The 16,937-nt window shown below is 47.0% G+C and overlaps 1 protein-coding gene across 1 annotated transcript in view; it reads left to right on the forward strand.

Annotated features, from left to right (window-relative positions):
* MIEF1 (mitochondrial elongation factor 1) overlaps positions 1-16,607 on the forward strand; it is a gene marked incomplete at its 5' end in the record, with an annotated part of 36,781 nt that extends 20,174 nt beyond the window's left edge. The window contains one exon of the mRNA XM_082265039.1: positions 15,671-16,607. Within this exon, the coding sequence (XP_082121165.1) occupies positions 15,671-16,483 (813 nt within the window). The 3' untranslated portion in view covers positions 16,484-16,607. The remainder of the gene's footprint in view (positions 1-15,670) is intronic.
* Between the last annotated feature and the right edge of the window lie 330 nt (positions 16,608-16,937).

The following is a 16,937-nucleotide window of genomic DNA, read 5'->3' on the forward strand; positions in this document are numbered from 1 at the left end:
GCGGGGGGGGGGTCCGTGACCGCGCGGGAGTGGGAGCGCGCCTCCGCGGGCGCACGCTCGCTCCCCAGACCCTCCCAGGCTAGTGACGTTAATTAACGTCACTCTGCCTGGCCGGGGCTGACCGCCGCAGTAAATTTACTTGCGGCGGTCCGCAAGCGGTTAAAGCCGGATTTGGATACAAGAAGATTTCTAAAACTTTAAACATCCCAAGGAGCAATGTGCAAGTGATAATATTGAAATGGAAGGAGTATCAGACCACTACAAATCTACGAAGACCTGGCCGTCCCTCTAAACTTTCAGCTCATACAAGGAGAAGACTGATCAGAGATGCAGCCAAGAGGCCCATGATCACTCTGGATGAACTGCAGAGATCTACAGCTGAGGTGGGAGACTCTGTCCATAGGACAACAATCAGTCGTATACTGCACAAATCTGGCCTTTATGGAAGAGTGGCAAGAAGAAGGCCATTTATTAAAGATATCCATAAAAAGTGTCGTTTAAAGTTTGCCACAAGCCACCTGGGAGACACACCAAACGTGGAAGAAGGTGTTAGATGAAACCAAAATCAAACTTTCTGGCAACAATGCAAAACGTTATGTTTGGCGTAAAAGCAACACAGCTCATCACCCTGAACACATCATCCCCACTGTCAAACATGGTGGTGGCAGCATCATGGTTTGGGCCTGCTTTTCTTCAGCAGGGACAGGGAAGATGGTTAAAATTGATGGGAAGATGGATGGAGCCAAATACAGGACCATTCTGGAAGAAAACCTGATGGAGTCTGCAAAAGACCTGAGACTGGGACGGAGATTTGTCTTCCAACAAGACAATGATCCAAAACATAAAGCAAAATCTACAATGGAATGGTTCACAAATAAACATATCCAGGTGTTAGAATGGCCAAGTTAAAGTCCAGACCTGAATCCAATTGAGAATCTGTGGAAAAAACTGAAAACTGCTGTTCACAAACGCTCTCCATCCAACCTCATTTGATGTGAGAACCCAACTATAAGGGGGGGGGCAATTATCGTGGTGGCACATGGATGTGTTAATTTAACTGTTCAAAAGGAGAAGAAAGCGTGAGCACCCTTTACAACTTGGATGTCGGTGGCAGGAAGGATCATCGCAATATATATAGATATAGATATATATATATATATATATATATATATATATATATATCTATATATATCTCTATGATATAAAATTTGCATAGTTGTGGACTTTGTTTTTAAAGAAGCATCTGATTATATAACAGGTATTAATAATTCTCATGCTGTCTATAGTATAGCACACACTTGTCAGAACTGAGGTTTTAGCAGTTTTTGTTCATTATTTTTTGTTTTTATATGATAATTTTTTTTTGGAGCAGCATTAAGGTTTGTTTTATTATGGCATTTGTTCATAATTCCCTCTACTTTGACTTAAGGCCACTGTTCCAGCTTAAGAAAAACAGCCCCAAAGCGTGATGCTGCCACCACCATGCTTCACTGTGGGTATGGTGTTCGTTTGGTGATGTGCAGTGTTGTTTTTGAACCAAACATATCTTTTGGAATTCTGGCTAAAAAGTTCAACCTTGGTTTCTTTAGACCATAACACATTTTCCCACATGCTTTTTGGAGACTTCAGATGTGTTTTTTCAAAATATAGCCGGGCTTGCATGTTTTTCTTAAGAAAAATGCTTCCATCATGTCACTCTACTCCATAGCCCAGACATATAAAGAATACAGGAGATTGTTGTCACAGGTACCACACAGCCAGTACTTGCCTGATATTCCTGCTGCTCCTTTAATGTTGCTGTCGGCCTCTTGGCAGCCTTCTTGACCAGTTTTCTTCTTGTTTTTTTATCAATTTAGGAGGGATGTCCAGTTCTTGGTAATGTCACTGTTGTGCCATATGTTTTTGGTAATCAGAGGCACTTTAAATGATGGCAGCTGTGTACTGACTTTAATGAGTTTGAATGTAATTGCTTAAATCCCAACACAGCTACATCCCCAGTTGTAAGAGTCCCCCCCCCCCCCCCCCTCCTAAAAGATTTCAGTTTGTTTTTGAGTTGCACAGTTTATAGGTCCCATTAAATGTGGAAAAAGTTCTGAGATGATTTATCTATGTCTAATTTTTTTACATCACGGAAACGTGACATTTAAAGCAATTGAAAATACCGTATTTATTGGCGTGTAACACGCACTTTTCCCTCCTTAAAATGGAGGGCAAAACAGCAGTGCGTGTTCTACGCTCATATATATATATATATATATATATATATATATATATACACAAAAAGGCCAGGCAGCGCTGAGAGGGGTACGGGCCGAGCAGAAGGAAGAACGAGCGGTCGCTGTCATAGGAAGTCCCGCCTCCTATGATAGACCGCACAGTGGCCCAATGCCGGGACCTGTGACGTCTATCATAGGGGCCGGGACTTCAGATGACAGCGGCCGCTCGTCCTCCCTTCTCCTCGGTCTGGCCCGCCCCCTGCTTTGTGCAATGGCGCTGGCGAGGCAATACAGGAAACTGCGCTGGCAAGTCTGCATTCATGGGCACTGGCGAGGCTACATTTGATTAAAAAAATGTTCGGAATTCAAAGTCGTTTTATTTCCAATTTAACCACTTCTCGACCGGAAGGATTTGCCCCCTTAATGACCAGGCCATTTTTTTTTCCAATTCGGCACTGCGTTACTTAAATGGACGGTCATGCGACGCTGTACCTAAATAAAATTGTCCTTTTTGCGCTATAAACAAAAAAAAGAGCGACAATTCTGAAAAAAAACTATTTTTCACATTCTGCTATATAACATTCCCCCAAAAAAAATTAAAAATCAAAATTTTACATTTTAGGCCAATTTGTTTTCTGCTACATATTTTTGGTGAAAAAAATCGCAATAAGCGTATTTTGATTGGTTTGCACAAAATTTTTTGCGTCTACTAACTACGGGAAAGATTGATGTCATTTTTATTTATTTTTTTTACTAGTAATGGCGGCGATCTGCGATTTTTTTTTTTTTTTTTTTTTTTTTTTTTTTTTTAGCGGGGCTGCGACATTGCGGTGGACAGATCGGACCCCTAACTGATACTTTTGGGGGGACCAGTGACATTTCTACAGTAATTAGTGCTAAAAATATGCACTGTTAGTGTAATGACACTGGCAGGGAAGGGGTTAACACAGTGGGTGATCAAGGGATTAAATGTAAGCCTAGGGGAGTGTTTCTGACTGTATGGGGGTTGGGCTTTTGAAATGATCACAGAGACCTGTGATCATATATAGAAGGATCACAGGTGCTCTGTGATCATTCCAGGGAGAACGGTCAGCTGTGTTTACAATAGCTGACCGTCCTCTCTCGCGGGAAGTGATCGTGTGTGGCCGGCGGCAATCGGAGCCACCCTCCCTGTGCATCGGAGTCCCCACTGGCAAATGGGGGCGGGAGCGTGCCACCAATGGCATGCGCTTTCCACCTAGCTGAAGGCGCGTGACCGATGTAGAGCTACGTCGGTTCGCGCAGGAGGGCCAGCGTGCCGCAGTAAGACTGCGACGTGCGATCGTTAAGTGGTTAAGCTTTTTTTCTAAAATTTCCCTCCTAAAATTGAGGTGCGTGTTATACACCGATAAATACGGTAATTTTGTTTTTATAATAAACATGTTGCATATATCTACTGTGTGCAATGGTATTGCACAACAGCCCTCAAACCTCCTCTTCTGGGGTCCCTCCCACTAGCGCTCTCTGCTCCTCCTTTATTGTGTGTCACCATAGGAAGCCCCTTCCTTGGGGGCGAACCTGCTGGATCACTCCAGTGATGGGCTGTGTGTCTTTATAGACACACACTGCTTGGCCTGGCCCCGCCCTGCTCCCTCCTCACACGATTTGATTGACAGCACTTCCTCCATGTCCTGTGAGGAGAGAGCCAGTGCAGGTGGGCACAGCGCTGGATTGAGAGAGATAACTATTTAGGGTGGTGGAGGGAGGGGGTGATACAATGGCTGGATTATTTTTTTACCTTATTGCAGGAAAGGCATACAATACAAAAATGCAAACTGTGAGCTGGAGAATGTAGAGCAGCCATTGCCAGTGCAGGTACGGAGCAGGTACATTGCCGGAAGTATACTGCAGTGACATGCACCACCCTGGTAACCACCATTGAACCAATAAACACTTTGCACCCACTGACACTGCACTTACACCCTCTTCTGCTCTAATGCGCACTCCTGTATCAGCCAAAACACACTTTTTTAGTTGACATGCACTTCGGCACAGAGGGCGTTTGCACCCACTGGCACTACACTAACGCACACTTTTGAACACACGGCACCAATGCACACTTCTGCACCCGCCAAAACACACTTTTACACTACTTTTGCACATGCTGCCAGCACTAATGTGCAATTCTAACGCCATTGCCACTTGGCTCATATGCACTTTTGCAATAATGCACACTTTGTTCACACTGTCACTAAAACCACATGCTTCCTTCTTCATCCCATTCATACTTTCTATTTGTATATTTTTACTATTCTATGTTCTACTATTTGTACACATCATCATTGTTCAGATATGCAGTATATTTTTTCACTAGGCCTATTCAATTGGCAGGCACAATTTTGCAAGTACTGTTTTTTTTTTTTTTTGTTTTTTTTTACTGTAAAATATATGTAGTGCTTGTAGGTTTTGCTTAAAATTTTTACTAAATATATGCTATGATAGCAGTACACTGTCCTCAGCCCACTAGTATTGGCCTTAATATTGCTATTACTGTAGAAAAGTAATGCTCCCTGCATGCAAGATGACTGCATTTGCTTACATTGGATATTGTGTTTAAATCAACGACCCTCTCAGTTAAGGTGGGGATTAAATTTAAAGAAACATCTACCGATCAGATCCACAAACTAAATGACTCTAAAGTAAAAAACTGACTATAGTGGCTTGGGCAGAAACAGCCAGTCGGTGTTTTTGCTTTGGCACAGAACCTGCTTCAGCCACTGTGAAGTAACTATTAGAAAAGCAGTGAGTGGTTGAAACTGAGAAGAGGCTAACAGCCAAGCAATCTGGTTCATGGACAAGATCACTGGCTTGCTCATGTAATTTATACATTTAGCAGTCTCCACAGAATTTTTAAAGTTCTCATAATTGCTCCAGAGGTCGTGATCGGTCGTATGGCCCCCTTTTAAGGGGGCTATTTCCTATTGTGCGGACCTCTATGGAGGGGCCCGGAGGACAACGCCCTTGTTTTTTTACAGGGTCCAGTAGATGGCTTATTCGTGGGCCTTTGGTCGGCGTCCCTCTTGCGGGATCGCAGTCGGCGGCCCTCCCATGATTGTTGTGTTTTCTGGGTGATCTTAGCCTATAGCGCCCCCCGCCCTCCCCTGCCTCATCTGTTCATCAGATACTGAATTTGTTTCGGCCACCGCAGACGCGAGTCACCCTACTGGGTCTGTGTCCACTCATCCTGACTGCTCAGAAAGTGAGGGTGTTTCCTCTTCTCCTCTAGCCGCGCATGAAAATGCGCTGGTGGATGCACTGATTGTGTCAGTGTGTGATATTTTAAACATGGCGGAGATGCTGCATCAGAAGCGCCGGTCCCAGGCCCTCCCCAGTTGCGGGGCTGTGACCCTTTACCGCTTCCTTTGACTGCATTGTCACAAAACAGTGGGGTTGTCCAAACGTTTAAGCATTTTGCTATGCAGTATTTTTTTAAGGATTCCCTGCTTAAAAGTGGAAGGACTCGTCGATTTCCAGGTTAAATAGGCTACCTTAATTCGGTTGAGGAGTCCCCGGCCTTTAAAGATCTGGTTGATAGGAGAGCGGAGGCTCTGGCTCACCATATGTTCACTGTGGCTGGTTCGGCACTTAGCCCGGTAGTTACCATTGCTAAACTTTTACGCCGGGACCTGGAGGGGAAACAGCTTCCCCCTGCCTTTGGTCCAGGGGCTACAGTTTATCTGTGATGCCTCTTTGGATGCAGCTCCTTTTGATTTCTAGGCTGTCTGTATCAGCAGTGGTCCTTCAGGGTTGTCTAGCTGAAATGCTGATCTGCGGACCAGACTTCTAAGAAGGTCTTATCTGATCTCCTCTTTGTAGGGGATCGCCTATTTGGAGCTTCCTTGGATGACACTATTAAGGATCTCACAGTGGGGGAAGAGTACTTTTCTTCTGCAGGCTACCAAGGGTAAGGAGCACCGTCGTAGACGTGTGCCATTCTTCTCGGCTCATAAGAGGCCTTTTCGTCCCTCAGGGTCTCAAGACAAGGGATCTAAGCCCTTCAGGGCCTCCACAAGAGGACCCGGTCTGGCAAGCCACGAACGGGCTCTTCCAGACCGGCGGACATGGATTCCTATGCATGAAGGGGCGCCCTCCCCCGTATCTGGGGTCGGGGGACATCTTCACTGGTTTCCGGATCCGTGGACCTCCCTGGTACAGGACAAGTGGGTCCACAAAGTAATTCGGCCCGGCTACAAGGTCGAGTTTCAGTCTTATTATCCGGAAAGGTTCTTCCCTTCCAACCTGCACTTGTACCCAGATCGCTTATGGGGGTCTCTTTTGGGCAGTGCAAGACTTGTTACATCAATGGGTGATTGTCTCGATTCTGACTTCGGAATGTTTTCAGGGGTTTTAATCCAACCTCTTTACAGTTCCCAGGAAGAAAGGCAAGGTACATCCAATCTGAACCTCAAGCCGCTGAACTGCTTTGTGTGGGTACAGAAGTTCTGAATGGTGTCCCATTTGCACAGTAGCGGCGTCCCTACATCAGGGGGATTTTCTCGCTTCTATCGACATCAAGGACGCCTACCTTCACATTCCAATATGTGCTGGTCACCAGCGCTTCCTCTGCTTTGCCGTGGGTGAGGAGCATTAACAGTTTGTGCCTTTTACCTTTTGGTCTTGCCTCCACTCCTTGAGTCTTCACAAAAGTGTTAGCCCCGGTGCTAGCATTGTTGCATTAGCAGGAGATCTCGCAGTACTTGAGTACCGGGACGATCTTCTGCGAGTGGAGTCTCCGACTGCACTGATGGACAACTTGGATATTACTCTGCGCACTCTGAGGGAGTTTGGATGGATTCTGAACCTTTAGATGTCTGCTCCGGTTCTGTCCACAAAACTGGACTATCTGGGTCTGACTCTGGCCTCGGCCTAAGCCAGAGTGTTTCTTCCTCTGGAAAACTCCATCAGCTTCTGTTGTCCAGCAGATGGTCATTCCTCTGGGCTTTCATGCAGATGCTGGGCCTAATGGTGTCTACCTTCGAGACTGTCCTGTTTGCACAGTTCCACATGAGACCCCTGCTGCAAGAGATTGTGGGGAAATGGGAGAAGAATCCACAGTTTCTAGAGTTGGTTTTGTTCTCCCGCACTTCGGATGTGTAGGGTGTATTGTTTTTTTTCAGGTGAGCTCCAGTTGTTTATGGTTGAGCTCCATGTTACCTGGTTGGCTACGGTTTAGCCTTGGGAATTTTTCTTGCTGTTCCCACCCCTCATGTTTGATACTGCTTTGGGACGTCCCAACTGTCGAGAAGATAAGTAGCTGTGTCTTTCAATGAACAAAAGAGAAAATTGAATTTTTGACTTACTGTAAAATCCATTTCTTTGACATTCATTGACGGACACAGCACTCACCCCTCTGTGGAGTTGGTTTTCTTCAGTTTTCAAAACTGAATGCCTATAGCTGGGAGTGGGAATATACCCCCTGGGACTGCCCTATAGGCGTTTTTTCCGGCTTAGTGTCTTACTCCTGTAGGGGGAAATATAACCCAACTGCCAATAATATAAGGAGCTGTGTCCATCAATGAACTTTAGAAAAATGGATTTTACAGTAAGTCAAAAATCCCATTTTGTTAATTATCAACACTCTCCCCTGACACTAACAATTGAGGAAGGTAAAGTTCCACATCTTACCACTCTAAGAATTACACAGATTAGGGTTAAACCACTTTTTCTACAACTTCATTAAGTGGCCTTGTGTCTTCTTGAGCGACCTTAGACTGAATTGTTTTCTCCCTATGCTAGAATCGCCATTTAGATATTTCTATATTGCAATTATATCTCCTCCTTTAGCGCGTCTTCTACAGGCAGAATAAGTTTAATGTTTTAGCAACAGAACTGAGGTCCTATAATACCCTTATTAGTTTTGCTGCCCTTCTCTGTACTCTCTCCAGTTCCAGCACATCCTTCCTGAGGACTGATAACCAGAACTGGAGAGCATACTCAAGATGTGGCCAAACCAGAGTTTTGTAAAGTTATAGAATTATAGTTTAATCTCTGGAGTAAATCCATTTTTCTCTTGCGTCCTCCCGACAGTCGCCGCCCACTCATACAGTCTTCACCGATGGGTATTGACTTCCTCTCCACAGGAGTATCTAGGCATAAGACTTGTTAAGAACAAAGCATTTACATAGACACACCCATGGGGGCTGTCCCACTGGTCCAATACCCCCTTGCAATAGCCATCCCAACTCAGTTTGTCTTCTGCCTAGTTAAGGAGAAGATAGGCTTCCCTGTGCTGGGGCTACAGTCTCAGCCTTCTTCTATTTTATGATTTTATTTTCTGCAAATGTCATTTTTTCTTTGCATTACTAGCTGTTTTATTTTGTCAGCGTTAGTCGGATCTTCGGATGAAGATGGCGTTTGCAGATCTGGGAATCGGACTGGTCGTCCTGGTTCTCCGGGACAGAGGGTTAGATGGAATCCCAGCCCGCCATCGAGCATTTAGCAGGCTATGTGCTCTCCCTGGCCTCGCAAACGACCCATCCCTGTCCTCAGGGATGCAGCCTGTGAGGTGGCTACCTCACCGGACACATTCACAGTTCGTCCGTGCACTACTGGTGTCCTGCGCTTTTTGGCTGACGGCACTCCCCTGCCATCTGAGGGCGGGCGGTTTCCAGTTTGATATGAGGCACCCCACGCCATCAAGTACAGGTAAGTACACTCTGTGTGGGGCCTCTGTCTGGGGCTGGCAGTCCTGTGTTGTCTGTGGTGTCCCCTTATGTCTGTGCGTTTTGGGCTCCCTGATCCTGGTCCCTGCGGGGTTTTTTTCTCTCCCAGCCAGCGCTGTGTGGATTTTTGGGGGTCCCTCTCCTGTGTCACTTTTAGGGTGCTTGGAGGTACAGACACGTGCGGCAACCGCTGCGGGGTTGAAAACCGCCAGTCCGCCATTTTAGGTGTGGGCAGCATGTCTGGCTTCACTATGGGCGCTTATACAGCATGGTATGTAGTGTATTTTGGCGCCTTGCGGCGCCACCTTGTGTGTGGCAAATGATCGTTCCGAGCACATGTCGGCGGCCATTTTACCGAAGCCTCCCAATTACTTTCCATAGGCAAAAATTTTTCCTTAGCCTGCAGCCTCAGTTCAGTCTCTGGCGGGGACATCACTTCCTTCTTTCACTCAGGAGCGACCGACTGCGGTGGTAACACACTTGTGGGACTCTGTTCTGCTGTCCTTTTGTCTTCCCTTGTACAATCTTCCTGGCTTTCAGTTTGTCTCTGCGGGGGGTCTGTGTTCCACAGTCATTGTAGCGGTGTGCTGCGGGGTCCGCGGCGTGCGTTAAAGGGCCAGTACCTTACAAAAAAAAAAAAAAACTTTTTTGCAATGGAATCTCGGGACAGCAAATTTCGTCCAGCCTTGGTGGGGGATTCAGGTTCCTCTGAATCCTCTAGCCTGACAAATTTGTCTGCTGTGGTGGCGACTTTGGTGTCCAAAATGGATGTGCTAATGACTGAATGTGCTGCTAGAAAAAGGCCTAGGATTTATTTTTCTTCTGATTCTGAATGTGACATGGTTGCTGTAGGTAGCGTGCCCCTCGTTCTTCTCAGTCTGATTGATCCAAGGTGCTCAGACGCACCCTCGTGGCTGATTCTGCCCCCCCCCACTACCGTGGAGATGGTGGACCAGATTTATCAAGGGGTCATGTATTTGTGCGATGCGGCCTTAAGTGAGGCCCCATTGGCTGCGCGCCTGTCCAGTGTCGCAGTGATTAACCGTCGCCTGATCTGTTTGAAAAGCTGGTCGGCGGACCAGAAATCCAGAAAGAAGGTGGCTGATATTCCCTATGCGGGGTCTCGTCTTTTTGGAGACTCCCTGGATGAATTGGTTTAAGGAGTCACTGGGGGTGTTCCGTGAGAATTACCTACCCGTGAGAAAAACCTACCCTCGTCACTTCCGGTTCACCCTCAGTGTGTGTAACGCGGCGGTTACATTAAAACAGCTGGGCTACAATATGAGTAATCTCCGCTCCTGTCCCTGTGACTTCCCTCATCTCGGCAAGTAAATATAAAAGCGGCGGCGGGTGTATGAAAACATAATTCACGGACCCGCCAGCCGCTTTTATATTTACTAGCCAAGATGAGGGAAGTCACAGGGTCAGGAGCGGAGATTACTCGTATTGTAGCCCAGCTGTTTTAATGTACCCGCCGCGTGGGTAGGTTTTTTTCACGGGCACCCTCATCAATTCATGCTATTGCGCATGCGCACTACACAGCTCCTCATCTGTTCCTATAGGTATCCGGGTCTGTGAGCATGCGCACTGCTGCGCTGCTCAGCTGTTCCTGGCCGTAAATGACAAGGGTAGGTTTTTCTCACGGGGTAGGTAATTCTCACGTTACAGGGGCAAGAGCACTCTGCTGCCCCAGAATCCTAAGGGCAAGTTTTTCCGGGGCAAGCGGGGTCCCGCCTTTAAATTAAATCAGGGGTCCTTTCGTGCCTTCAAGGCACAGAACAAGGGGAAACCCTTCAAGGGCCAGGGTGGCCAGAGAAAGCCCTGGGTCGGCAAACCAAAATCCGGCCAAGCGGGTGCGGCGGCTCAGTCCGCCTCTGCCTGAAGGGGCGCCCTCACCCATTTCAGGGGTGGGGGGACGTTTGTGCGGTTTTCTCCAACTTTGGCTGCTCCGAATTCCAGACAGGTGGGTTCAGGAAATCATTTGATCGAAGATCAAGATCGAATTTCTTTCAAGGCCGGCAGACAGATTCTTTCCCTCAAATCTTCATTTGACCCCAGGGCGGTTACAAGACCTGCATCAAGCAGTACAGGATCTCCTCGCACAGGGGGTAATCGTCCCGGTGCCTCATCTGGACAGGTTTCGGGGGTTTTACTTTAATCTGTTCACAGTGCCCAGAAAGGAGGGCAAAGTGCGTCCGATTCTGGACTTAAAAGCTCTGAACTGCTTTGTGCGCGTTCGAAAGTTCCGCATGGAATCGCTCCGCTCGATGGTGGCCTCCCTGAGGCCGGGAGAATCCCTGGCCTCTATCGATCTAAAGGATGCGTATCTACACATCCCCATTTTCGAGGGTCATCAGAGGTACCTCTGATTCGCTATCTCGGAGGATCATTATCAGTTTGTGGCGTTACCTTTTGGTCTCGCTTCGGCACCAAGGGTCTTTACCAAAGTGTTGGCGCCTGTTCTGGGCCTGTTGCGGGCACAGGGCATTGTGGTCTTGGGATATCTGGACGATCTCCTGTTAAGATCTAGTGCCAGTCAGAGCCTGTTGCGCGATCTGTCCCCTACGGTCCAGACGCTCCAGGAGTTCGGTTGGACCATCAACGTTCAGAAGTCGACCTTGTCTCCTTCGGTTCGTCTCCCATATTTGGGAATGGTTCTGGACTCTGCTCAAGCAAAGGTGTTCTTACCAGAGGACAAGCTCCGGACCCTGCAGTCCGTGGTCAGGTCCCTCAGGGACAACGAATCCTCGTCACTCAGGACCTGTATGCGGTCCCTGGGGTTGATGGTATCAGCCTTCGAGGCGAAACCATTTGCACAGTTTCACACGCGATCTCTCCAAGCGGAGATCCTGGCCAGGTGGGACAGACTACCTCAGTCCTTGGACCTGAGAGTGTCTCTGAGTCGCCAAACCAGAATGGATCTCTTTTGGTGGCTTCAGTCCCCGGCTGTGTCGGAAGGAAAATCCTTCCGGCCAATTCTGTGTACGGTGATAACCACAGATGCCAGCCTGTCGGGCTGGGGTGGCGTCCTAGGCAACCTGTCTGCTCAGGGCACTTGGTCGGAGGAGGAATCCTCCCTTCCGATAAACATTTTGGAATTGAGAGCGATCAGGCTGTGCCTACTCCACTGGTCGGATCGTCTTCAGGGCCGTCCTGTACGGGTGCAGACGGACAACATCAACCACCAAGGGGGCACCAGGAGTGCCTCAGCGGCCCAGGAAGTGACCAGTATTCTGTCTTGGGCCGAGACTCATGTCCCGGCGATATCGTCAGTTCACATTCCGTGTGTAGAGAATTGGCAGGCCGATTATCTGAGCCGCCAGACCCTGGACCAGGGGGAATGGTCCCTGCACCCGGAGGTATTTCAAATGCTGTGTGCGAAATGGGGATCCCCGGATGTGGATCTGTTCGCGTCTCGACTGAACAACAAGGTGGAAAGGTTCGTGGCAAGAACGCATGATCCTCTGGCGGACGCGCTGGTGGTGCCTTGGCATCAGTATCGTCTGATATATGCCTTTCCTCCGATTCAGTTGTTGTCCAGATTCCTTCGCAGGGTGGCCCTGGAACCAACATTGGTGATTCTGGTGGCGCCGGACTGGCCACGCCGGTCCTGGTACGCGGACATCGTTCACCTGGCCGTCGAGCCTCCATGGCGTCTGCCAATGCGAGAAGATCTACTGTCTCGGGGACCGATCTTCCAACCTGCTTTACAGTCGCTGGCTTTAACGGCATGGCTGTTGAAAGCCAGGTCCTGAGAGACAGGGGTCTCTCCTCAGAGGTCATTCCTACTTTAATCAAGGCTAGAAAAGCCTCGTCTGGTAAGATTTATTACCGTACATGGAAAGCTTATTTTGCCTGGTGTGAGTCCAGGGACTTCTCTCCTCGTTCTTACTCGGTGGCGAGAGTATTGGCTTTCCTTCAGTCTGGTGTGGACCAGCGCCTTGCGTTTGCCACGATTAAGGGCCAGGTATCTGCACTGGCTGTTCTTTTCCAGCGCCCTGTGGCGTCTGATTCTTTGATTCGCACCTTCATTCAAGGTGTACGTCACTTGGCCCCTCCAAGAAGGGAGCCCTTACCTCCATGGGACTTGAACTTGGTTCTGTCTGTGTTACAACGTTCCCCGTTTGAAAACATCAGGGAAATTTTGTTACCTCTGCTGTCTAAAAAGGTTGCCTTTCTGGTGGTGATCACTTCGGCTCGCAGAGTGTCGGAATTGGCGGCGTTGTCCTGCCGCTCCTCTTACCTGGTGGTTCATAGGGATAAGGTGGTCTTGCGACCTAACCCGTCCTTTCTTCCAAAGGTGGTTTCGGATTTTCACCTTAATGAGGACATTGTTTTACCTTCGCTCTGCGAATCCTAAGCATCCTAAGGAGGTTGCCTTGCATTCTTTGGATGTTGTCAGGGCGATCAGGGTTTACCTGTCGTCGACTGAATCCTTTCGAAAATCAGATTCTCTTTGTCCTTCCTGAGGGACCTCGGAAAGGTATGGCTGCTTCTGCGGCAACCATATCAAAATGGATCAGACAGACGATTGTACAGGCCTATTCGTTGAAGGAACGGGTACCGCCCATGCCTGTCAAGGCGCACTCTACCAGATCGGTGAGTGCGTCCTGGGCCTTCCGGCATGAGGCCTTGGTGGCCCAGGTGTGCAAGGCTGCGACTTGGTCGTTAGTGCACACTTTTTCCAAATTCTACAAAACTGATGTTCTGGCATCAGATGATGCCTCCTTTGGCCGCAAAGTTCTCTTTGCGGCAGTACCGTAGGGGACCTTGTTTTTTTTTTTTTTTTTTTTTGCGGGTCCCTGGCTGTTGGGGTTGTTTAGCCCCTTGGTTATTTGCTTTCCTGGGTTGTTGCTCCTGTTGAGCTTTTTTGTTGCCCAGGAGGTTCCCTTGCTGTTCATGTAAGGTTCCTTTCTCTGATGTGGGTACTGCGTTGCCTTTCTGACGGTTGCGTTTCCCACCCCTCATGTCTACACTGCTTTGGGACATCCCCATTGGTGAAGACTGAATAAGTGGGCGGCGACTGTCGGAGGACGTAAGAGAAAACTGAATTTTTGTAAAATCTTACTGTAAAATTCCTTTCTCTGAGTCTTCCGACAGTCCCCGCCCCTCTTTTGGGGTTCTTATACACTTAACTGCTTGCTACCAAACTGAGTTGGGATGGCTATTGCAGGGGGGTATTGGACCAGTGGGACAGCCCCCATGGGTGTGTCTATGTAAATGCTTTGTTCTTAACAAGTCTTATGCCTAGCTACTGCTGTGGAGAGGAAGTCAATACCCATTGGTGAAGACTGTATGAGTGGGCGGCGACTGTCGGAGGACTCGGAGAAAGGAATTTTACGGTAAGATTTTACAAAAATTCATTTTTTTAATTCATGCTAATAGTCTGCTGGCCTTGCCTGCTGCAGCTTGGCATTGCATTCTATTGCTGGGCCTGTGATCTACTAGGACCCCCAGATCCTTTTCCATCCTTGATTCTCCCAGAGGTCCCCCCCCCCCCCCCCAGGGAGTGACTTGCACAAATAATTTTTCCGTCCACGTTCATTACTTTTCATTTACCAGTATTTATCTCCCTGGCGGTCTGATTATGTCAGTATGTTGAATGTCAAAGTGGTACATTGTTATGCATGGAAATCTGTTTTATATTGTAGGCCTGTAGTTCTTAGTAATAAAACGATAAAAGTGAATAAAAATTAATTCATTGAATAAATTAATAAAAATAAAAGGAATAAAACAGTAAAAGTGCAGGCAGGGCACTGGACAAAGCACTAGGGACAAAACAGAGGTGAAATGGTTTGATACAGTAATGTAATCCTAACAGATTACAATGTATCATGTCATGTTTTGTGTACTTTTTTTAAATTTCCCGTCCGGTCCTGCCCCCCTGCGCCACGGCGCTCGCAGGAAAGGGAACCCGGACAATGGATGCTAGCATTCTATCAGAATACAGCTAGCTATCAGATTCTGCAACCGGAAGTGACGTTCGGAAAGAAAAACTTATTGCACATGCGTTCCAACATGGCCGCTATTCGTTCCACCAGCCTTCCTAATGTGACAGAAAACAAAGCGGCTGCGGACATCTTCTTACACCCACGCAAGTCTTGAATTTTAGATTTATTTTCCCAGTAAACTGACCTTATAGACTGAATAACAGTATTACATGTCTTTTATTATTGTAATATAGTAAATATAGCAAGTAACCTGCGGGTAGAAGGTGGCGACGTCCATCTTGGTACACCTCGCACTGCTCAGCGACAAACTGATTATATAGTGAAATAGACTATTTCACTCGGTCAATGGTTGGGTGGCATGTTTCAGCTTAGGAAGTGATTTGGTGGTATTGAAACACTTCAGATGAGGGTAATTGTAGATTGTTTTTTTTAATTAATTTATTTTTAATAATCCAGACTCTGAATATAATTTACAGATAGTCACTGACCCGTATGAAGCCTTTGTTTTCGCTTTATTATAAAGGTGTGGGAGTAGCCCCAGAGAAAATTCAGCATTATTTAGTAAGGGAGCAAGAGGAATATGAAGAGTGACATTTTTTCCTAGCTCTCGGTCTATCCCAAACAAATAACCAATAGGATAAAGTGGGACACATTATAGGAGGGCCAATCCTGTGTTTTGAATAAGTTTAATTATAAGCATTTCGGTTGAAAATGTACACAAATTAAGCACAACCAAATCAGTTTACATCTATCCATTTGCATGCTTTCAAATATTTATCTTTGTGCTCTTTTCATATTTCAGGTGGTGAGAGCAGATCACATTCAGCTTATAGTACCACTCTTAGTGGAAAATAATTTATGGTCCTGTGTCCCTGGAGAAGAGACTATCCTCAGCTTACCAGGATTTTGCCTTTTGCGTAGAGAAAACATTGAGTACTTTCCTCGTGGGACCAGTTACTGGGATCGCTGTGTTGTAGGGGGTTATCTATGTCCAAAGGCAGTGGTAGCCACATTTGAGAAAGTTGTAGCTGGTTCAATTAACTGGCCAGCCATCGGCAGCATGTTGGGATATGTAATTCGGCCAGTAGTGCCATCTGAAAGCCTTATCTTGGAAGTTCAGTATGAGGATGACAGCAAGCTCTTCATAGACTTTTTGCCATTGGTTGCGCTTGGAGAGCGCCTAGCAGTCGCTAAATCTCATAGACTAGAACGCTATGGAAACATGTGGCGATTAAGTAAACGTGGAGAAGAAACTGCTGCATTGATAGGGCGGGACCAACAGGATTCAGGATGTCGATGCCTCTGCCTAAAAATATTAAAGGCCATCTGTCGACACAATCTGCCTCTTTCCCATCTCACAGCTTCCCACCTCACCAACATACTCTTGCATATTTGTGAAAAGGAGGAGGACTGGTCAAAGGGGTCTTTAGCAGATCGACTCCTTCAAGCACTTCGAGAGACCGTTGGCTACCTAGAAAAAGGAGAATTACCTTCAGCCTTGGATCCCAAGGTGAACTTGTTTTCAGAACTCACACCAGATGAGGTGGATGAGATGGGCTACTTTCTCTATTGCTCCTTATCAGAGCCAGAGGTGCTGCTGAGGACAGGAGAATGAGAATGTGTGGTGGGAAATGGGGAGTAGACAATACAGGGTTAATACATTGATAAACTTTAAAAGACCATTCAGAAATCCAGCTAACAACAATACTGTTATAACACAATGCCAAAATATTTTTGTGTGTTACTTCCCAGTAACTTAGCTTTGCTCTTTTCAGTTTGCTCACAGCTGCTCTCGGGTAAGATCTACGTGATAGTAAACAGAATTTTACATTTTAGAAAAGCTTTCATCTGTAACAAAACATTGAATTTAACAAAAAAAATAGTAACCAAATACATAATTGTCAACTGCGTATAAAATACTCCCCATCAGTGTCTCCATTGACTCCAGTTTCTACTCTTACTGAGATAGAGGTACAGCTAGCATCTAAGATCTCTGCATTTGCCCAGTGTGGTTCTATCCCCCCAACTGCTATGTCACTAGTGTGTCCCTGCAGCTTTGAATCAGCTGG

This window comes from Pelophylax lessonae, assembly GCF_965119305.1.
Source record: "Pelophylax lessonae genome assembly, chromosome: 8".
Classification (NCBI taxonomy): Eukaryota; Metazoa; Chordata; class Amphibia; order Anura; family Ranidae; genus Pelophylax; species Pelophylax lessonae.